Below are 22,833 nucleotides of genomic sequence, written 5' to 3'. Positions count from 1 at the left end.
GATTCCTTTGTGGTCGCCATCGAGGAAACGGAGGGGAGAGAAACAAACTGTCCGCTTGAGTGCACTCTTGGGGCGCGCGCCTCTTCTAGCAGCGATAAACACAATCTCCGATAGAAGTAATCTCGCGCGTCCTTCCATGGCCGTCAACGCTTTGAAACCGGCTGCAGTTGGATCCCGATTTTTCTTTTTACGATGAACGTGGGGCTGCGGTCTCTTGCAGCCAGTTAGGCCTAAAAGCCGTGGTCCCTCACAGCTAATACACCACACAAAGGAGTCTGCATACACTGGCTGAGGCGGGCTTCTTCCTTCTATCCCGGTCCCGTCGCACTGGTCATACAAAAGCTGTCGGCAGACTGTTCGAAGCATACGCGAAACCAACATGCTTTAACATGGTCGAGGCGCACATAATTCTGTCACCATGTCCGCAGGGAAGTTACCGTGTCCTTTGTGTAATGTATGAGCACTGCGACAAGAGTCCTTCAATGGCTCAAGACACGTCGGCCAAAGTTGACGCTGTATATACAGTTCCAGGGGGGTGCAATTTTGTTTGGTGAGCCCACTCCCAGTGAGCCACCCCGAATTGGCGATGACGAGTAGAACGAGGTATACAGACTATTTTAACTTCGTGGCAGAAAGTGCACGCGAATCAGTTGATCGAGGCTTACACACTGGGAACAGCGTAATTTCACGGAGGACAGGAAATGAGAAATAGCGTTGTGTCTGTTCACTTCTTGTTTCTTGTCCTTTGTCGAATTGGGCCGTTCCCACCTCGCAAAATGAGTAGTAGTTTTTTTTTTTTTTTTTTTTAACAATATTTCGTACACCGACATTTCGGTACGACTGCAATTGATCAATGTACGAAAGCACCGATCATTCTTAATTGATATCTAATAAAATAACTTCTAAATACGCCTTTTCTTTTTTTTTTTTTTTTGTGCAAACGATTTGCGAGCAAAAAAAAAGCCAGACAGCTATGTGTACGGGTTCGTAGTGACTTTACTTGATGGCGTATTATTTTGTATTATTTTGGTGAATGTCGCTGAAAGGGAGGTTTGAAATTAACCTCTCAACCGTTTGGGACGAGGCACGTCAACAAATGTAATGTAGAAACGGAGCCAGCGCGATGACGCGTCACTGCGATCCATCGGCGGTTCATTTGGAGTGGGTTCAAAATGATCATCCCACCTTCTGGTTGCCAGACCCCTCAGCGGTACTGGCAACATGGGAGGCGCTCCTCTAGGGAGGCTCAAGTGAGGGTGGGAGCAACTGATAGATCGGGGATCACGGGATATGGACGCCATTTAATTGCTATATTTTGCTGGGAGTCTATGGGGAAAAAGGTCGTTTTATTTCCTAACTCAGGTCATAAGAGCCCATTAATGTGCTTCAATAATTTACGCAAGGTATAAATGAATACTTTTCTATAGTCACCAGTTTTGTTCCCATAGGTTAAGTATTTGTTTAACGCGAAAAATGGTAAATTCCGCCATCTTGGACGTTGCTTCTTGTCTGGCAACCCTGCTTTCTCAGCGAGTAGGAAGCGAGAGAGGCTGCGCCAAGGCGTTCGTTGCTTGCAATGGGAGGCGAGAGGAGGAAAGGCGCATTGAGCAACAGAGTTGCAACAGAGCGGGCGTCTGCTCTCGCACAGGCAGCATTGGCGCATATCCTTTCCCAATCCTCTTCCTCAGACACCGCCATTGAATTTCAAACCCTCTCTAGGTTAGGAGTTGCACCCACCCTCGCTAAGGCCTCGCTACGCTCCCTCGTCGACGCTAGCGCCGCGCGTGGTCCCGTACTAAGCGTTACGGAGAAATTTCCCGAAGTAGCGTATTGAAGGGCGTGGCATCTGAGAGGGCCGAACGCCGCGTCACCGTTCGGCCGGGGCTGGCGTCCAATCAGCGAAGCGCCGATGCAACACGAGCCGGGCTCGAACACCGACGCAGTGCTCGGGGTCAGAGCCGCTCGTGGTCAAACTTTGCCCCGTGCTCGATCGAGGAACACGGCGTGACAATCCACACACCTCGGGTGTATATATACACCGGGCTCCGTTGAAAGCGAGCTCTATCTCCTCACCATAACCCGCAGTGGCGTAATCGTCACTGCATGACGAACGGCGAATTTCTACGCGAGCAACCTAATAAACTGCATAAATAGTATTGTTGTTGTTGTTGTCAATAAACGTTCAGTTGAAAGTAAGGCTTAATGTTGTTCCTGCTTTACGGCGCATGTTGTTTTTAAAGAATTATGTACCGACTGGCAAGCCCATATCTCTTCATTTGAATGCAAGGTGGATGAATGCTGAAGTGAATTTCCAGTTTGCAATCGATGAGGGACATTTACTCATACCAAAATATTATGAAACGGATTTATTTTTTCGCGGGTGACTATTGGGTTTGTTTGATTTATTTATACGCAGCAGCCCTCACCGGAGTGGGAAAGCGTAACAAGGTGCAGAAAAGTTCGGAACAATCTACTTTCGGTTATGCCTTGATATAGGTTGCACTCGTGAATCGTGACTAAGGCGGCGTGTACCGACAATTGACCTTTCCAGCGCTTATCACTCGGGCGTAAAAATGCCGAGTCACCGAGCTGTGGACGCACGGCCAGTGTCTGATATTCCGCGCAAAAGAGCAATATAGCGCATGCTCCGAAGGCGTTCTACAGCCGAGCCATCCGAGCAGACAAAAGATGGCAGGGTACCACGGCCCAGCGTGCGATCTCCTGAGCCCAGCACTCGAATGTCCGTCGCTTCGGAAAGCGAGCAAATCACGCGCCATACCGACGACCACTTCGCGCTTTCCACTTTTACCCCGCTTCCTCCTCTCCCCCCTTCAACCCTGTAAACCGTTGCCCGTTTCCTCCTCCCCCAGAGTGAGGAGGATCTTCTGCCTCGCAGAATCCTGGCCGCCGCCATGTCTCTTCTCGTGCAGGCACGCCCGTGAAATTGACGTTTCACTGAATTACCCAAGCTTCAAAGAGATTGCCGGGAACGTAGGTACACACGCTGGGCGTGCTGTAGGCTGCAGCTGTGACTGTTCGAAAGCAAAAATCTCAAACAAATGGCACTTCGCACGCGCGTTCCATAGACGCTTTCTTTATTTTGGTGATTTACTTCGAACCTTTCGTATCGACCAACACGCGTCCCTGACGTCACGCAGCTGCGGTGGCACTATCGACGGCACTGCGCATGCGCAAAAGCTTCAGTTCACTCGAATTCGGTTTCTGCGCATGCGCAGTGCCCACACCTGTTGTGGGCAAACGCGGGCTTTTTTTGTAAACAGTGCGTCGGTCTATAAGGAAGTCGAGCGCGTGCTGCGCGTGTACCTACGTTCCCGGCATTGTCTTTAATGCGTTTTAGCGAAAGCTCTATTGCGCGACAACCCTGCTGCAGGTAGCAGAGCACGAGCTGACCCGTTCACTGTCGCCTGCCTCCTGTGAACTACGGCGGCGTCTCGCGTGCGTGGGCGACAATGGAAAACGTCGCTGTGGTCGGCCTGCCGCGATTGGCCGAATCGTGACTATGACGTCACCAAAGAATTTCTCATCGAAGACAATAACAGGAATGGAGAACTTCCATTTCGACGCTGTAGCCAGTGTTGCTTTGAAATCGCGATGCTTTAAAGCTTCCACCGTGCTTATTTTAAACACCATCCAACTTGCTGTTCCCAAGGTAATGACGTCACAAGAGGGAACCACAGGAGGGCGCCACCGAAACATCTCGCCGTTACAAGCAAATCCCAAACGTAACCGCTAAAAAAAAAAAAAAAAAGAAAATGTGTCTCTGTTGTTATTGGTCTAAGCTTTATTTTGGAGTTAGTTGACCAGCTTGTCTGTGCGTTTCTTTTTTTCTTTCATAAATTTTTATATGGTTTGAGAAAGCGTATCTCCGCTACCTCCAGTAAGGGACCCCGCTGAGAGGAAACCGATCTTCGGCGGCTTGTTTTCGCGGAGATGCGCAGTACGCGTTGAAGGGAGCAACGTCTCCGGATCAATTTCCCTCGGCTACTCGGTAACGCTGCCAAACGAAAATTCTGTAACCTGCTACGAAGCCTCGGGACGATTAACACTTGCACGAAGGCAAGAGGGGGAATCCCCGTTTTATTTAATACTCGTAATGAAGGTAACATCAGTCCAAAAGACGGCTGAAACCAGTGTCCTGATATCGCTTACGAATCCCACTGTACGAAGTTATGGGACACGAAGGAGAACAACCCCACGGTACAAGATATTCACAAAAGCGTGACGTATACTATCATTCAACCGGTCCTCATTAATCCTGGCAGTCCTCAATATCTAGTTCTTAATTTACTCGAGAGATGGTATGTTCCACCCATAGCCTCCTCTATATACTCACAAAGCCTGGCAGTTCGACGCCGAAGCCATAGAGTGCCCGGTCGCAGATTTAGAGGAGCGCGAGGATTTGGTAGCACAGAGCAGTAAAGAGCCATTCCTCGAGGAACCTGGACGTCAGCGCACAGCTTTTGCAGCGGCGAGGACCCGAAACACACTTGTTCGCTCGGGAGAAGTGTGTTTCGGCATCTCGCCGCAGCGGGGCGCCAGTCACGTGGCTCTCCTCTCATCCGTTGTCTGCCGCTCCACGTTTTTCCTTTCGGCGGCCGCTTCTCGTGGAAACCTGCCAGGTTTTGTCAGTACAGTGGAGGCTATGGTTCCACTGAGCGATAAAACAACGCTGTAAGATTCGATCGGCACGCCATTCTATTAGGGGTCGCCCCCACAACTAGTTTGTCCAGAAGCGTCCGTATCGAGGGCGGTCAAAACCAGACAGGATTCCTGCGTGCGGTTAAAGGAACGCGGAAATTTTTTTTATAACTTCCGGGGCCCGTTGCAGGTGGGAAGCGTGCGCTTGTTTCTGGACGACGCACGTGTCGACGGCCGACGCGGCCGGTGAAGTGACGTCAGGGCGGATCTCCAGGCGGTCAATCAAAATGTGTGCGATGTCAGCCAATGGAAATCAAGGGCGACGGGGGCTGCTTCGCTGCGCAGGCCGCAGATAGTGGTTGAAGCCACGGGCGGGAGAAAGAAAACATTGGAAGAACTCGTGCGCACTAAACACATTTTTTTTCTTTTTTGTCTCCTCTCTACTTGTCTGTACACCGGATGTTTTTTTTTTTTTTTTTTTTTTTTTTTTTTTTTATTATTATTCTTGCAGATTTGTTTTAAAAAAAGCCATGAAAGCTACACTTATGCGGTTTGTGCGAGTGAGTTATACGTGTGCAGGGGGACATTATGGGGGTGGCTAATCTTTGTGATAAGTCGGCTAATTAATTAAAATTCACTAATTAACTTTTTATTTAGTGAACATAGACATATATGGTTTCAATTAGAAACTGGCTGAGCGTCGTCGAAAACTTCTAAATCAGTAATTTTTAAAAAGACTTTGTGCGCCTGAGAAGCGCAGTAGTGCGCTGAAGTTACCACTCGTGGAGCAGGTACAAGGCTGGGGCTAAATGAGAGACGGAAAAATTGCGCGGGCGCCTTACCGAAACCGCTAGCCTTGTACGTGCTCCAGGAGTGGTAACTTTAGTGCACTACTATGCTTCTCACGCGCTCAAAGTCTTTCTGAAAATGACTGATTTAGTGGTTTTCGATAACGCTCAACAACTTTCTAATTGGAACCATATGTATATTTCCACTAATTAAGAAGTAGTGAATTTTAATTAATGAGCCGACTTATCGCAAAGATTAGCCACCCACACAATGTCCATCTGGGCGTATAGCTCACTCCCATAAACCGCAAAAGTGTAGCTTTCAAGGCTTTTTTTTTTTTTTCTGCAAAAATAAAAAAAAAAGAACACCCGGTATATTGTCTATCATTTTCGCGTGTTTTTGTTCATTTTGTTTTGCAGTCATACTTTCATTATTTAGTTTCTGTATTCTTATGTACTCGCCCCCTTATACAATAGCGTCCCTTGGAGGGCCTTTAGAGGTATTCTGAAAAAATACAATTTGAGAAGTTTGAGCGGCAAGCTGTCTTCGAAGAAGAGAATCGGACACAAGTAATTCTTAATCCCCACTTTGGCCTTTCGTAGGTTTCTCGAGAAGCACCCTCCCGTTCGGTCATTGCGGGTACCCGGAAGTTCAAATATGAGCAAAATTTGATTCCGCGGCCAGCGGAACCCGGAAATACGTCACTGATGACGTCACACCGCTCGAGGAAATCTCTCTCATTCGCCTCCCGGACTGCCCTTCACTCTGTCCGGGCCGATTTTGTCCGCACCCCTGACCGCACGGCACAACCGTTGTCTTTCATCGATGATAATGCAATTAATGCGAAGGTGCAAGCGAGCTGGACAACAAGAATAACGATAATAATCCCTGGAGAAGGGGAACAAGAGGGACAAAGGACAAACACAAATCTCCGAACACAGCTATAGGTGACTGGTGAGCGACCGAAAACATCCGCGTGGTCCGGGTATCGAACCCGGGACCTGTCCACAGGGGAGGTCCCGGGTTCGCCGCAGGGGAGACGCCAGACCAAGGACAGAGAAGCGAGGAGGGCTCGTCCTACAGCCACGCAAGATCGTGCGAAGAGGCCCACAAAAGATCGTACTTATAGTCACTCACTATTGGGTTCGACGAAACTTAATCAGACGAGCCCTCGTAGAAGACAAGTCATGGTCGACGTACTGTGCAGCGAAGCAAGCCCTGTTTGTTTTTATTCGTAGGTTGTTTCACTTTATCAGTCCGAGAAGGTACACCAAGCTACTGTTATCACCAACCTAGGCTTTTTCTTGATACTCTATCGCCAGTTTCCGATAATTCGCGGCATGAAACGGGACGGTGACCAATAACGTTTAGGTCTAATTTAGTTGGAAAGCGGTGAAAGCGCTAACACATATAATAACTGGCTCTTTAAGGAAAAAGAATCGGTCCACGAGTGGTGATAGGTCCGCAAGCCCATACCTGTCGCGACCGCTGAAAAAGAGGCCGACAGGTACGGGTTATCGGGCGTGCGACACACTGCCCTCGTGCTGACAATGGGATCCTTGTCTCGAACCTGAAACACCGACTGAAAGCTAATTGACAAAAAAGCCAAGAGGCCGCGATAATGAAACACAAAATGTCGACCCCCCACACGTGTCGTTAACAAAGCTTCCTTTTTTTATGTTTGATGACTTAGAAGCAAAGAAAAAACAAATACCTAACTGCGACATGAAAACGCAGCTATCTATGGCGACTCGAGAAATATTTCGTACCGCAACACGTTTTTACAAACTTGTTATTAGTCCTTTGACATAATTTGTGGTCCCCAAAACAAAAACAAAAAACAAATTGGAATTTCTTTTTAGTGAAGATAGCTACTGTTAAGTATGTAGAAATTCTGCTTATTGGTTAAGGTGATTTTTGTTAGAAAAGTTGCTCCTTCCAGAGTTGCGTCGGCATTGTTGTTGTTGTTGTTGTTTTTGTTTTGTTTTTTTTACTTTCTGTGTTAGTGTCGGCGCAGAGCCCGCGCTTTGAGCTGCGTGTGGCTTTTAACCGAGTGTCTCTGTGTATACAAAGTGTCGCCGCTTAGTATCAAATTGTCGCTTTTTACCCGATGTAATAATTTAACCGTTGGCGCCAGCCAGTCTGCGAAAAATGCAGGGATTGATTCTAGAAAGAATTTGGATTTGGCGGTTGGAGCGCCAGGCTGACGGCTCGTCGACCATTGGAGAACATTGTACCACGTGGGAGTGGTGAAATTTGAAGGGATTGGTTGGACCCTGAGGGGAAAGGAGGCCCCTGCGAGTCTACAAAAGGATCCCCGAGAGGATTCTGGAGGATTGGCTTCGATTCGATTTTGGGAGACTGGGAACAAAAGTACGGGGTTTAATTTTGGGATATAACTCACTGTCGAGTTGCTTTGATTCATAATAAACGTGGCCACACTGGCCACTGTAAAGCCAACCAACGTCGCAATGTGTTCAGCGGGATCAAACAACTTTTAGTTTTTTTTTTTTTTTGTTTTTTTTTTTTCTTATCAACTTTCCGGGGGCTGTCATCGGGCGAGCACCATCATCGGTCGTCACCATCCGGACCAGGACGCCCATCCCCACTCAAGGAGGCCCAAAGGAAGTTGACTGCTACGTATAACGAATGCATAGATACAGCGAAGATGCGGCTGCTGGCACCTGCCATCAAGCGAAGAGACTGACACGGCAGAAGATTATCCGTCTGTCTTCATTGGTGTGAAGTCGTGCGAGCAGCCTGAACGCGAAACACGCCTTCTAAATCATTTCCCTTTTTACTGCGCAGGATATCAACCAATCAGGTGGGGATCACGCCGTTATGACGTGAGCACCCCTGAGTGCATGGCGTGTATACATTCCACTCCTTTCAGCGGGAACGGTTGCTTTACCGGAATGGATTCTTGTAATCGGTACGATATCAGTTATTCCAAATAAAAAACACCTTCCCTCGTAGTCTGCAGCGTCTGTTCGTTGTTTTCCACCCTTGGGTCCAAAAAAGACCATTCAAAGAAAAAAAAAACATCTCGAGTATATATTTGCAGTTGCCAATAACAGTATTTAGCCTTACAAAAACCGTTATTTATGTACTCCCATAGCCTCCTCTATACTGAAAAAGCCTGGCAGATTGTCACGAGAAGCGGCCGCCGAAATGGAAAAGGTGCAGATGCAGACAACGGACGAGACGAGAGCCACGTGACTGGCGCCCCGCTGCGGCGAGACGCCGAAACACACTCCCGAGCGAACGAGTGTGTTTCGGGTCCTCGCCGCTGCAAAAGCTGTGCGCTGACGTCCAGGTTCCCCGAGGAATGGCTCTTTGATGCTCTGTGCTACCAAATCCTCGCGCTCCTCTAAATCTGCGACCGGGCGCTCTATGGCTTCGTCGTCGAACTGCCAGGCCATGTGAGTAGAGAGAAGACCATGGTACTCCAGAGGATTGAAATCAGATCTTTGATTACAGTTTGTTTCCGATGCTACGAGCGCGAGCGTGTGGCCCTGAACAGAGCTTGAGTTGCACGAGCGCGCGTGCTTGGCAGGGACTCTGAAAGCCCGGAGCTCACACAGACCCGTTTTTGTTACGTTACGTTACGTTGCGTTACGAAATTTTGTGTCAAAGTCACTGGGAAATTTGTGCTTAGCGTGGCCACCAACTGAAGGAGGTAGCCTGGCACGCGACATTCGAAACACGAATGTTTCGGTGACGACGAGTTAGGACGGTGAGTTACCGTGGCAACCAAGGACACAGTTGCGTACCAACTTGTTTTTGAGTGTGTGTGTGTGTGTGGGGAGGGGGGGGGGGGGGGGGGCGGTGCCCATGGTATCCCTTGGGCGCCGCCGGACAGTGTTTGCCCTGCCCAGTGGCCTCCATTTAAGGGGGGGGGGGGGGGGGGCTAAACACATGCCTTGCCCCCCACTCTGAGAGCTAGGGGGGGGGGGGGGGGGGGGGGGCAAGCCTTCCGGTTGGTACGCCCATGCAAGGACACAAGGTTTGTCGTCACGTAAGGAGTTGAGCTCGGTTCAATTTTTCACACAGCATCGTTCTCTTACGTCTAAGTCACCGAAACATTTGTGTCTCGAATGTCGCGTGCCAGGTGTATACCTTCTCGAATTGGCAACCACGCGCTTGATACAAAGATATCCCCGGTGGCTTGTACCTAAGCTTACGTAACGTAACCTAAGGAATCGTGGACTTCAGCAGAAACAAAGTGTAGTAAACACTCCTTATCTTTCCACACCGCACATCTTCATGCATTTCGTCAACTGAGAACTTTTACCGCTCATCACGTTCCCACGAATTTCGTGACCTGAATACTCGCGCTTCTCCGATTGCGACGTCGTATCACGAAAACGCATTCGAAATCTCCAAGGAATCAATAGCCATATCACGTGCACACACAGGAACACAAAATGCTTCGCTCGGGATAACCGATACCTCAATTTCGAAATTATAGTATAGTAGACGTCCAAGCTGGCTGCTTCGGGATTTTATCATTCACCTCACGTTCTCTGCACATATATGTTGATATATATATATTATAGCAGTGTCATCGGGATTTATAAATTCATTCGTATTAGCGCTATCCCGCGGATTTCCATTAATCTGTGCTGCAGGTGTTGGCACGTTTGTACATTTCCGGGGCCTAACGGTGCAATTATCGCGTCCCCGACCCCTCAGTGCGAGCCAAAGAATGAAAATATCTGAATCACGTTAGATGCTCGTATCTCAGGATACGCGCGCAGACCGTTTGTGTTTTTGCTTGCTTCGTTTTACAAGGAGCGTTCGTAGAGTTTGTATTACTGGCAGGAAAAGAAAAAAAAAAGTACCACCAAAATTTAAAAAAATTGGGTTGTGTGTGTGTTTATACAGCCTAGAACTTGGTCTGCCTCGCAGGGGCGACGAGTCTCCCAGCTGTAGATGAGCAATTTAGCTTTGCGTTGCGTTGCTGTAGTCTCAGTACGTTCAAAACGTTTCTCTCACAATGCCCAGTGACTTCTACATGCCCAGTGATTCGTACATGGTAGCCGTCCACTGGGCAATGGGACTGCTAACGCCCTCGCAAAAACAGCGCCGAAAAGAGTTTGCGACGGAATTTTCGCAGCCTTGCCGAGTTGACCCTGACGGCTTCTTTGATGATTCGCCCCCAGCGAGCGCACGATTGACTCTCTTTACATCATTTACGTCGCTACGAAGAAGAGAAGATCGGCGTATCACTATGAATGAGTGTTGGATGTACCATTTCGACCCCGAAAACGAAGAAACAAAAGGAACATTGGAAACACGCGAATTCAACACCCTTCAAAGAGGCGAAGACGGAGTCGAAATCAGGGAAGGTGATAATTGGCGCTTCTTTTGAGACTGCCAGGGTGGGCTTCTCACAGATTGTGCTTGTGAGGATCTAACAGCCATGGGAAACCCATGGCTGTTAGGAGGATCTAACAGCCATGGGAAACCCATGTCGTCCTGTGTACTCCTTTTCCTCCCGTCCTTGTCGTTTGCGCGCTGTTTTCATTATTTCTAAGAAACAATTACAGGAACCTCCTGACAAGGCTAGGTGAGGCCCCCTCGCGTTGCGGGAATCTGACAAAGAAAAGAAGGGCTCTACCACAACGCACCAGCTCATTCTTCGAAGCAGACGGTCCTATAGGGGGGACGCAGTGGCGCCTATCAAAATGGCTGTAATCCGGATGGTCGTCGTAGAACAGCAGTGCGAGGCTGGGCCTGCGCAGCATAGGTAATTATAGTTTTGCTATGTACGAGGACTACTATAAAGACTTACTTTTTTTTTTTTTTTTTTTTACACGTCGGGGTGGCGTAGGCAAGCAACTTTATTGTAAAGACCATCATCCAGGAGCTATAAAAGCGAGGTTCCCGCACCACGGTACCAACATCGCTGAAAGTTGCGAATATTCATATTCATATTCACCCCGTATTCACCCATATTCACCCGCACCCAGTGACTTCTGCCTCCTTCCTCTAGCGAAAAACCGACTGTTTGGCGAGCGTTTCCAGGGCGATGACGCGGCGATTGTCGAGGTGGAAGACCCCCTCAAGGTTCAAAAGGAGTGCTTGCACATCCGGGCTCATGAATCGGTGAGAGAAATGGTGTCGCGTAGTGTGATGCATTGATGCAGATAGCCTAACCTCACCAGCGACGACCGTGATCGCAGCTCTCTTTTATCGCGCTAATAATACAAACTTTACGAATTCAGCAGGCTTGCTGAGCCATCTGCAAATGGTCTGTTTCTGGTTTTTGTCGCGTTTTCTCGCGGCACTGTTTGATGCATTTTCTGTATAGACGCTTTACACACGCGCCAAATTACAGCCGCCATTGCTGACCTTCTCTTGTCTTACCGAGATGCCGAGCAACTGAAACGGTAGTTGACGATCCTCTACAAAGGCCGATGCTTTAGAAAAAGACACAGTTGAATCTAATATGGCAATAACCTGGCCTGCTATGGTAATGATGAAGTGAAATAAACTGAGTAAGAGGAAACGAAAACTAAAGGTCAGTTATGGCGGCGTCCATGCACAGCTGCTGCAAAGCGTCTATATTCTCGGAAGCTACATCTATGCACCTCATAAAATAGTCTGAGGAAAGACGCGTGGTATTTTGAAACAAATAAAATGGATAAAAACGCACACGATCACGTGTATCAATCAAATATGTGTGTAGTTGTGAAGTCACTAAAGAAATACAGCGTGTTGTATGAAGAAAAATATATTATGGAGTTTTACAGCGGAGCTGTTAAGGGCTAGTTTCCCCAGTCTCGTGTCCGTGGACGAATAAATCACGACACAAACCTCTGGATAGCTACCGCCATCTGTAAGCGACGGCGGCAACCTGACAACAGGCTTGCCGGTTGTCTGGTTGCCGCTTTCGCTCATACATGGTGATACATAGTATAGCCCCGCTGCTCTTACTTCTTCACCAAAGTAAAAAGGCTCTTTCTTTTTTTATTACCGCAAAAATAATTTATGCAACTTCGAACGCTTATTCTCCTCCCAAATGTGGTGTTAGCAGCCCTCACCAGATGCCAAAGTTTCGGGACTAACCGTTATCTCAGTCAAAAGTTAGAAATGATTTTCTAAAACTTTCGATGGAAAAATGTGGCCCGTTTTTGGTACCTGGTGCCCTTCGGGTTCATGTATGCGAAATCTCCGTCGGCCGCCACTTACTCATTGAAAATTGAAAATCACGCAACTTTTCATTGGGATAACGGTTAGTTCTGAAACTTTGGCACCTGGTCCGAACCGCAAGCGCTACATTTAGGCGCAGAATGAGCGTTCAAAGATGCGTAATTCATTTCAAAAATATATATATACAAAAAATGTAACCTAAAAAAAATTTCGAACAATTTTTTTTTCGTACAATTTTTTTTTTTTTTTTTTTTTTTTTTTTTTTACAGGGAGAAAGAATACTTTTCAAGAGACGTCGGTGAACATCTACGGGAACTTTTTGTTTTCGTCATGGATGAAGAAAGAATAAAACAACTTTCAAATTTCGTGTTTTTCTTTCGTTACCAAAACTTTTTTTTTTTTCTCGGTATGAATATATAGCACACTAGAAACATTCGCATATAAATCAATAGGCAGGCCAAACAAAACAAAATAACGGAGCCCGAGCTTTCTTTCCTTTTTTTTTTTTTTTTTTTTTTTTTGGCGTTTAAACGATGAAAGCGTTCCACACAAACCTGGCCCCGCTGGATGAATGGATGGATAGATGGATACGGCTCAACCCTTTGAATCGGGAGGCGGCTTGCGCCACCTAGCTAGTGGATCCACGTAACACAACCAAGCAGCGTGTCACAATGAGCGGCACGCTAGCACGCGGCGACGCTACGACGGACGCGTCCGTCGCTTTTCAGCGCCAAGCTTTAGCGTCTTCGCCGCTCGGGAGGAATCCACTAACGACGACGTCATGCCCGGTATTGCTTCCGCGGTACAGAAACCAGAAAACAGCCTTCGGTGGCTTAATAGAAAATAAACTAAAAAGAAGTAAACAAGACACTGACGCATGCCCCCCCCCTTCTCCAATTTTTTTTTACTGCGGTATGTGCGGTCGCATCCGAAAACTGGTTCGAGGATTACGATTTTCCAAAATCCCACGGTTAACGCCCTTGCCCACTTATATTAGCATTTCCCTTTTGACTTTTTACACAGAACGGGTTCAAGGCTACGCTTTCGTAAAAAACAAAAAAGAGAAGTTAAGAACAGCGTAACGTAAAAACGTAACGCAAATGTAACGCGCTAAATTTAGCGGGCTTCCCGCCAAATATAGCTGGAAGCATTTCCAGCTGAACTCCATTACCCCGCCAAGTTTAGCGGAGAAGTGGAATAGGTGTATACGGGGAGCAAGTCGTCTGCTTCTTTGGCAGGGGTTGGGAGTGACGTCCGAAAGACGCCGAGCTATGATTGGCTCCGATGGAAGGATAGTGGGTAGACCTCAAAGCAAGCTGCCTTGAGGTCTGCCCACTATCCTTCATTCAGAGCCAATGAGAGCTCGGCATCTTTCTGACGTCACCGCAACTCCTGCCAAAGAAGCAGACGAACTTACGCTTCGCATTATTATACGCCATTTCAAGGTTGCCCGCTGAATTTCCGAAAAGGAAGCGGCTGAATCCTCAAGCTGAATGATATACTCCGTTTATACCCTGCAGCTGAGACTAGAAGCTCCGCCTTCAGCGCGAGCTCGCTGCCTTCCGCAGTGCTTTGGGTGCGCGCGCGTTCCCACTTCTGTTAGCAGGGGCAGAAAGCTCGCGCTGAAGGCGGAGCTTCTAGTCTCAGCTTTTGAGGGTGAATGGAATATACTTTGTCACGCCGAACGCTATGTGTTTCCTGACCTTCAGCAAGACGGAAGCTCTTGTTCCCTTTCTCGTTGCGTTCTCTATGGAAGGCCAGAAAAAAAGGATTTCGTTTCATCTCATTTATTTACTTTCAGGGCACGGAGCATTACAGGGGGGAGTGGGGAAATGTTGATTACCGAGTAAGTAGATTTAAATAAAACGAGTAACAAAACAAAAAAATTCGGGTTAACAAGTTAACTAGCGTTCTTTGTTGTTGTTGTTGTTGTTGTTTTTCTGAAAAGATAGCAGTCGGCGGTCTAAACATCGGAGGATGGGAGATGGTTCCAGCGAGTGGTAAGACATTTATAAAACGCATTCGAATTGGAATGAGGAATTCTAACTTTACGATGGTGACGAGACACAAAGAGAGTGAAATGAGCCGTTCACGCAGTGCAATGGTGGTGTAATAAAGTTTATGAAATAAATAAACTAAGACGAGCGATGTTTCTGCGGACTGGTAGATCGGGGGTCAAAAATTGGCCTTCGTTGTGGAAGCACTTGCCGTTCGATGGTAATTAAAAAAAAATGTAACGTACCTATCTGTTTTGCATGGCTTCAGCCGATGTAATTAGTGAACTCTGATAAGCATCCCAAGTAGATGATACATACTCAAGTTTAGGTCGTACAAGAGTTTCATACAAGATAAGCAGGGTTACGTGTCTTAAATACTGATAAACCCCGATAAAGAACCGCCGAAGTGGTTTTCTCGGAACCGGGGATAACTGAAAAACCCCGATTCGGAGCTGCCCTTGAATTTAAAAAAAAAATCCCCGGGTACATAAAAAATTTTCCCGCGGCATTTCTTTCTTTTTTTTTTTTCTTGTGGGGCTATTTTTTGGTGTCCCGAATTTATATATATATATATAGATATACAGTTGTTTTATAAACTCAGCCCCGATTAAACTAGATTTCTTGCCTGGCGCTGAAAATAAACGCCGAAAAACACCGATTACGGAAGGTATAATAAATCCCGAAAACACACACTCGAATTTGAAGATAAATAATCCCCACAATCATTGAAGCTTATCTTAGTTAAGCTTCAGTGATTGTGAGGCTAATGAAAAATTCCTCTTCGGATATCCTAGCATGCGGTTGGCATCGTTAGTTACGCAATCTGTGTGTGTTTCCCATGTGAGGTCGGATGTGATATGAACTCGTATTAGCTGTCGTAATACAGTCGTCAGGAAAAAGAAAGATATTAGATAATATTAGATAATATTAGAGACGCTAAGTCATTTATGTAGAGGAGAAATAGTAAAGGACCCAAAACTGGACCCATCTGGGAATCCCGAAGTGACAGAAACTGAATTTAAACTAAACCCACTGGCATTTTTCTTTTTTTCTTTTTGCAATTAGTAAAAAAAAAAAAAATTAATACGCTGGGATTGATGTTTAGTCTGCTGAGTTTCAATAGTAGTAATGTGTGGAATACCTTAACAAATGCCTTCGAAAAATCGAAGAGGCAGTCTACTGTTAAACATCGATCTAGTATGAAGGTCATATGTAAATTGCATGCAATCTGTGCTTCAAGTGTGAATGATTTTTGAAAACCGTGCTGAAAAGGGGAAAAGGAACCGTTGAACTCTTCGAAATTGACTAGACTGTAATAAATGACATGTTCCAGAATTTTACATGGTCAGTGAGATAGGGCGAAAAGTTCGAAGACTGTTTGTCACCTTTCCTTGTGATTTGGAATCACCCTGGAGGCCTTCCAATCATCTGGCAATACAACCGGGCTCAAAAGACAATAGGCTGGAAAGCAGAATTAATAAATGCATTTTTTTTTTTTTTTTTTTTTTTTTTTTTTAGAATTGACATTTTACAAGGCCTGCTTCGATTTTAGCTGAAACACGACACATGAAGGGTCCAACAAGTGAAGAAAAAAAAATGTTAAGCTCAAATTTCGGCGCTTTTTTCCCTTGCTCGTCGTTCACGCACGAAATAAAACATTTGTTCAAAAATCGGCCGCTCAAAGCTTTCCTCGCCCGCTTGTCCTAGAGTCATCCGATATGACATCACAGATCTCGGTATATTTTAAAAGTGCTGTCTAAGATCTACAAAAAGCTTGTGTTTTCATGACCACAGAAGCACCGAAAAACACGCTGATGTAAAGAAACTTCGAACGCATGGTAGCTCGGGAGTTAAAGCAACCCACGTGACTTCCGGCGTCTCAGACGTCACTTCCGCCGTGCTGGTTTTCAGGTTTCGGTTTAACTTTGTTAGTGGCATTCTCAGAAAATTCGCCAGTTTGCAGGAAACACAATAATAATAATAATAATAATAATAATAATAATAATAATAATAATAATAATAATAATAATAATAATAGACAACGAACTATCTCTAGAAATATTTCTCACAAACACAATAGATGCTGGGAAATTTCCCATCTACGAGTAGTTCATAGTTTCAGCAGGCAGCCTTCGTGCTGGTGCGGCAAGCATACCCTCGAACTCAGAGCCACTCAGACCGTTTCCATGACTATCGTTTCATTGTTGTACCTCGATTATCCAATATCTTAATTCGTGCATTTTTTTTATCGCTTGTTGTTGCTGAAGGTTTTTTATTTGGTTCGGGAGGGTCGCAACAACGTGACTTAACAAAGAAAAAATAAAGTCGGAAATCTTACGGGCACATTGTATTGAATACTAAAAGATCGAATTGTACAGAAGTAAATAGAACTACACATTGTCGAACGCTCATTCTCTGTCCAAGTGTAGCGCTAGAGGTCTGAACCAGGTGCCAAAGTTTCAGCAGTAACAATTATCTTATCTAAAAGTTCTAAGTATTTTTTTTTTTTTTTTTCATGAAAAATGGGGCCCATTTTTGCCCGTTTTCGATTCGAGAGTTGTTTCGGACGCCATTTTCCAATTGAAAATTTAAGAAGAGCACATACATTTTAAAAAGATAACGGTTTTGGTGAAAACTTCAAGTGTATCTTTGCAGCATTTGCACTTCACCCATTTCAATGTCCAGTATTTAAATTACTAAAACGTGTTTTGTATTGTTGATCTATTAAAGTAAAAGACTACTCAAAGTACCTAAGATGTAAATAAATAAATAAAAAGTGTTTGTTTTTAAATGGGGCCTTGTTAAAAAACAATGTATGTTGATATCTGTTATTATCCTACCGAAGAGAAAAAATGCGTACACAGTTGTTCAATAAGCTTATCAGGACTTATATAAATTATATAATGCGTATATGAGTTCTTGAGTGAGTTCTCATATGTTTACTCTATATGTTTACTCTTATCTTATATGTCTTTTCTTTCACTAAAAATACAAAGGTGCAAGTTTTTAAGAAAAACATTTCAACTGCGTTGATATTCACAACTCCTAAATAGAAAACAAAACGCCCCCTTACATTTTTTACTAAAAAGAAAGATATAAATTGTCAACGAATCGTAATGTGCTAAGTTACTCGACAAAAACAAGTATCCAGAACGCGCGCGGCAAATTCCGCTTGCTAAACGCAAAAGCCAAAAAAAAAAAAAAGGGAGGAAAAAAAAGGAAAACAGCAAGAAATCCGTCGTTGTTCACTTATCAGCGCTGCAGAATTTCGTAACGGCGTTTTGCCACTGCAATTAAATTGGCGTTGCAAGGCTGGTTTAGCCAGGTTTAGCCGAAAGCACGGGAGAGAGTTTGCCGTGATCGTCGGCCGGACGTGAAAACCCAATGTAGGACAACTTTCGATTTTTCTTAGCAGACTATCTTCGAAGGCCGCGGTGTGAGATCAACACAAAAAGGCTTAAAACGATTGCGACCTGTATGCGAGTAGCACCGTTTCATCACTTGTCGTAAAGTGCTCTGAACAAAGTGCACAAAAAGAAAGCGATCATTAACCAACGATCCATGATCGAAACGCACTCGTTCGTCGCATTGCAGACGAGAAAGTTGAGCAGACGATTTTCGGAGACACCGTCTGCCATATCGTCTGCGTCGAGCAGCGACGAACGGTCTGATTGAATGATCTCGAATCTAGTCGTTTCCGCATCTGGCACTTGGTCGAGGCTCACGAGCTGCGTCGTGGAGTTGCTTACCTCTATGACGAGGGTAGCGGGACACTGGCGAGCTTCGAGAGAGAAGAAAAAAAGGAAGCCGTCAACGATCAGAGCGGGCGAAAGGCGTCGCTCAGCGTCGAACTTCCTCTCCGTCCCAGCAAAGTCGCCCGATCTTTCACGTCGTCGTCGGAGACGGCACCACAAACGCACATCGACGTCGACGACGCATGGGGGTTGCACTTTTCGCGAAGCGGGGCAGCGGTTAAAAAACAGCCGCACTCCGACGACGAGCCACAACAAACTTGTTCATCGTCGCCTTCCGACAGCATCGAACAAACTTTTGCCCCCCTGGCGAACTTGCAACAAGGCAGCAAGGCGGCGCAAAGGCAAGGCCTCGGCGTGGGGGAGGGCGAGTCCGGACGATTCCTCATTGGGCGGATTGAGAGTGACGTCAGCCGCGTGTCGTCTGCGAGCAACAAGTGCTGCGATAGTTGCGCGCGCGTCCCATTGCCGCTCCCCGCTTTTCCTCTTTTTATCTTTTCGAGTATTTTGTCCCATCCGCTCCTAGCTTCTTATCCATCTCAACCCCGTATTTATGTATGTAAAAATGTGCGGTTCATCTAGGTTTAGCGCCGTTATCTGGCGCTGATTGTTATCGAAGGAGTTTCGCGTGTCGTCTGCTAAACGCGCTCGCTAACGTCGTCTGCTAAGCGACACTGAGGAACCTCAGCGAACAGTGAAACAAACGTGCCTGCCGTTTTATCCTTTTGCCAATGTCGAAACTGCCACCATCCCCACTTCATTTTGTAAATTGACAGAAATTCGCGAATGTCAGCCAGTCAGTCAGAGACAGTGCCGTAGTTCCCCGAAATGCAGCCATTTCTATAATATATGTATGCATTTTGACTCCCTCTTCCCCCCCTCCGCACCTCAGGTCATGAGCATCCCAGCCACCCAAGAAGAAGAAAAAAAGTAATATAAAAACTTCCTGCCTACGCCAGTGGTCAGAGGGACCAAAGCCTTTTCAAAGCGGGGCGGACACTCGTGATAATGCCTCTGGTGTTAGCTCTGCTTTGCACTGTGGAGAGGTTCCGCGGTGCCATAAGTTGGTCAGAGCCGACCGAAGTCATTGAAGCATGTCACCAATGAAATTCAGACACCTTCTATTCTTTACTCTTTTTTTTTTTTTTTCACTCTAATAATGTGAAAAATACAACCCTCACATCTTGATGCTACGAAGCCGTACTAAGGGACGCGATATTTCCAGCTATTTATAGAATCCCTGTCGTAGACCACAGCAAACTCGGTTTCAAACCGGTCGTTATATGCGGTGCAGCAGCTGCTCCCCTGCTGTTTACGTTCTGCGCAGTTCTGGCGCGCGGCTGTGATGAACTGTTTGGCTCAGCCTTCGCCGACTACCCTAATGGAATTTACGTCATGCCGGAAGTTCCAATTAACGCTGAGACATGCGCTCTCGCAACTCGGCTTATGCAATACTCCAAAAGACCACGTTTTGAGCTAAGTATTTTATAACGAACACGCCAGACCAACCCTGAATGAGAAAGGCAGACAACTTGAGAACAATGGATATTTTATTAAACAGAATGGTAATATTTTCAAAAACAGTCAACGAAAAAGAAAAAAGTGCTAGGATACAGTCATTCCCTAATATTACAGTTCGACAGAAAAGCAAATGAGGGGGGAAATTGGCGTTAAACGGAATGGAAAATTCGCGCGACATAGTAGCTTTCGCCGCTACATCTCATTCGGGCCATCGAAACCGAAAGCAAACGACCGAATCGCCCGCCCTCGCGCGACGGACACCTAGAGACACCTGGCGATCTCTTCGTCAATCTCGCGGTTCCACCAGCTACGATGAACGTCGTCCAAGTGGTTGTCGAAGTCCGTCAGTGACCGGTACTTTTTGCCCCTGAGCAGCGACGAAGTGACGTCCAACGTTTTCTCAGCGAGCCGACAGACCCGTTCCCTCCAACGTCCGTCCTGCGAACCGTAAACCACGAGCGGAGCCTTGTCTAGATGCACGGCGACGGACTCGTTGTCGATCATGATGAGGCAAGCCTCGGAGAAGTTCTCGGCGATCTTGTCGGCAACGCGGTAGGCGATGGCGTCCGGCGCCGAGTCCCTGAGGTGCTCGTTGGCTTGGTAGTATCCGGCGATGACCAGGCCCGATGTCTTGCAGTACTGATCGATTTGCGCGAGCGCCACTTCCATCATCGGCGTTAGGCCGAGGCACTGGTGGAACAGCGGTACGCAGTCGACGATGTTGAGCTGTTGCTGCTGCGGCGTCTGCTGGGCGTCGTTGGTCGCCTGCTTGCGACGGTCGTCGGCTAGGAGCACGCCGTTGACCGCGTGCTGAGGATACTTGAGGCAGTGGAGCAGCATCTTGCTAAAGGCCCGAACGCCCAAATTCACATCCGCGTTGCCCACCGCCATGTTGGATTTTAATTGATCGGGGAGTTAGTTTGTGTAGTGGCCGCAGGGGGGTCGCCTCGGTAGTGCCGTGGCGCCCTCTCGTAAAAGGGGCAGCAAACGATAAATTTCAGACCCTATGCGGTAAAAGCATAATAAAATTACTCATTTTGTATTTCTTCCAGGACTATTTTTATTATGTTCGATTATTAAATGATAGTTTACCTGGCTGCAACCACTCTTAATCCAACCCTTAACCAAGGTGCCACAGATTACTCGCCAGTTACATGCAGGCTCGGAAAACCAACATAGGCAACGTTAATAATCAGCCCCATTACGGAACAGCCCATACACTCCGTGCGACGCGACTGGCGCGCCGCCGCGCGGCCGGTACCGAAGGTAGGCAGTGAGCACCGTGAGCACCCCAGAGAAAACGAAACCGAAACCACGCCGCGTTCGTTGGTACGCGTTGAAGTCGGAGTGGTGCTGTTGCGCTGGGTTCACAGCGCTGAGTTCACAGCTTAATGACGCAGCCTGTGCTGCGTCATAAGTGCTTCAATAGTTATGCGTCGTATCTCGTGGAGACAAAGTTTCACAGTTTTTCACCTCGCCGATGTTTTGTGGGGCAGCGACAACGATGGAGCCGTGCCATACGACGCGGGAAATTCGGTGTCCCGATCATGTCTGCCACTGTGTCGACACGGCTGACATATTCTACACTGCCGCTTTGCGCTCTGCGTTTGTTTTCGTACCACTAACGCCTACATGTGTCAGCGGCGATGGGACGAACTGAAATGCCATCCCACACTCGCGGGTATGCAGTGCCAATTTCCTTGGGGGAATGCCCTCCAAAGAAGTTTCGTCCCCATCGTACGAGTCGATGATAATTCCGGACAAATATGGCACGCAATCTGTACTTCATGAAGAAAGATTCGAACGGTAAAAAAGTGCAAATATAAATCTAAAGAAAAAAACCATGAAACTCGGGATCACTGGAGAATCGGCGTTTGAGTATGGAAGTTTATGTGGTGTGCTTTCTTTCTTGACCAGCCTCCTTTTGGATGTGGAAACACTGACACCCCGAGTTCTGTAGACAACAATTTTTTTTTCTCGGCTTTAGAGCCACCTATCGCAAAGTGGTTCGAACTGGAAGTATCGTCCATTGGTCAATCCTACCTGTAAAGTGTGCACCTCCCACGATGAGTGGTATTTTCTGACAGCCTTTGACGGTCAAAGCCAGTTCCCATTTAGTTACGCCGCCCAAACTAAATTTCCACCTGGTTTCGCTATGCCAACTATTTTTGTTATAATAAGTGTTGTGCCAAGTGACGGTCATGTCAAAGTACCTGTCGGCTGAAAATCAGCACCTCGCACAACAGGTTATTACGTAACAGCTGACCGCAAAAGTCCTTGGCGGCTAAACCGTGTGTTGGCCGAGAACTTTGTTTTCTCGGATTTGGAACCACCTTTCGTAAAGTTGCTTCAACTGGAAGTACAGTCCACTAGTCCCTTCCTACCTCTAAAGTCTCCACCTCCCCCGACCAGTGGTATTCTCTTGACAGCCTTTTCATGGTCAAAAACGGTTCCCATTGAGTTACGCCGCCCAAACCAAATTTTCACCTGGTTTCCCTATGCCATTTTTTTTTTTTTGTATGTTAAGTGCTGTGTCATGTTACTGTCAAGTCCAAGCACCTGTGTGCCCAAATCTGCACTTTGCACAGCCCGCTATTACACAACATTTTGGGTCCAATATTGGATATACCGTACAGCTTTATTTCTTTATTCGTTAGAAACAACTTTCACACCTGCCGTCTTAGTGAAACTTGGCACACTTAGTGCAGAAACTTAGTGGACATCTCCCTCGCCTCCAATATCGTCGTTCCAGCAGTCCTACGTTTACAGCGACGAGCGAAACAAATTTCCCACTCAGAGCAATTATGGTGGCGGCCGTCTTGCTTTTCAGAAAATTGCTCAAACTCCTTTTTTGGCCGCAACTAGAGAAATTACCCCTAACAACGACTAAAACTCAATATATAAGAAGTGAAGAACAGCTAAATGCCCTTCTTAGGTCTGCGCCAGCACTCATGCAA

The 22,833-nt window shown here is 46.7% G+C and overlaps 2 protein-coding genes across 2 annotated transcripts in view; both read right to left on the bottom strand.

Annotated features, from left to right (window-relative positions):
* The window catches only part of LOC8023128 (ATP-sensitive inward rectifier potassium channel 12), a 78,784-nt gene extending 60,054 nt beyond the window's left edge, over positions 1-18,730 (bottom strand). Inside the window, exon 1 of the mRNA XM_040205237.3 lies at positions 18,353-18,730. The gene's annotated coding sequence lies outside the window, so the exon portion shown is untranslated. The remainder of the gene's footprint in view (positions 1-18,352) is intronic.
* Positions 18,731-19,887: 1,157 nt separating this feature from the next.
* LOC8023129 (ER membrane protein complex subunit 8) lies at positions 19,888-20,791 on the bottom strand. Its single transcript, XM_002399277.5, has one exon. It carries the CDS (start codon positions 20,765-20,767, stop codon positions 20,138-20,140), a length of 630 nt encoding a protein of 209 aa, XP_002399318.3. The 5' UTR covers positions 20,768-20,791; the 3' UTR covers positions 19,888-20,137.
* Between the last annotated feature and the right edge of the window lie 2,042 nt (positions 20,792-22,833).

The sequence above is a fragment of the Ixodes scapularis genome, unplaced genomic scaffold (assembly GCF_016920785.2).
Source record: "Ixodes scapularis isolate PalLabHiFi unplaced genomic scaffold, ASM1692078v2 PGA_scaffold6__148_contigs__length_123643588, whole genome shotgun sequence".
Classification (NCBI taxonomy): Eukaryota; Metazoa; Arthropoda; class Arachnida; order Ixodida; family Ixodidae; genus Ixodes; species Ixodes scapularis.
The sequence above is the reverse complement of the archived record's forward strand: the minus strand, read 5'-3'. Positions and strand labels throughout refer to the sequence as shown.

Excerpts from the sequence above, each read along its gene's own strand:
- LOC8023129 (XM_002399277.5), bottom strand. The coding sequence starts at position 20,767 with ATGGCGGTGGGCAACGCGGATGTGAATTTGGGCGTTCGGGCCTTTAGC.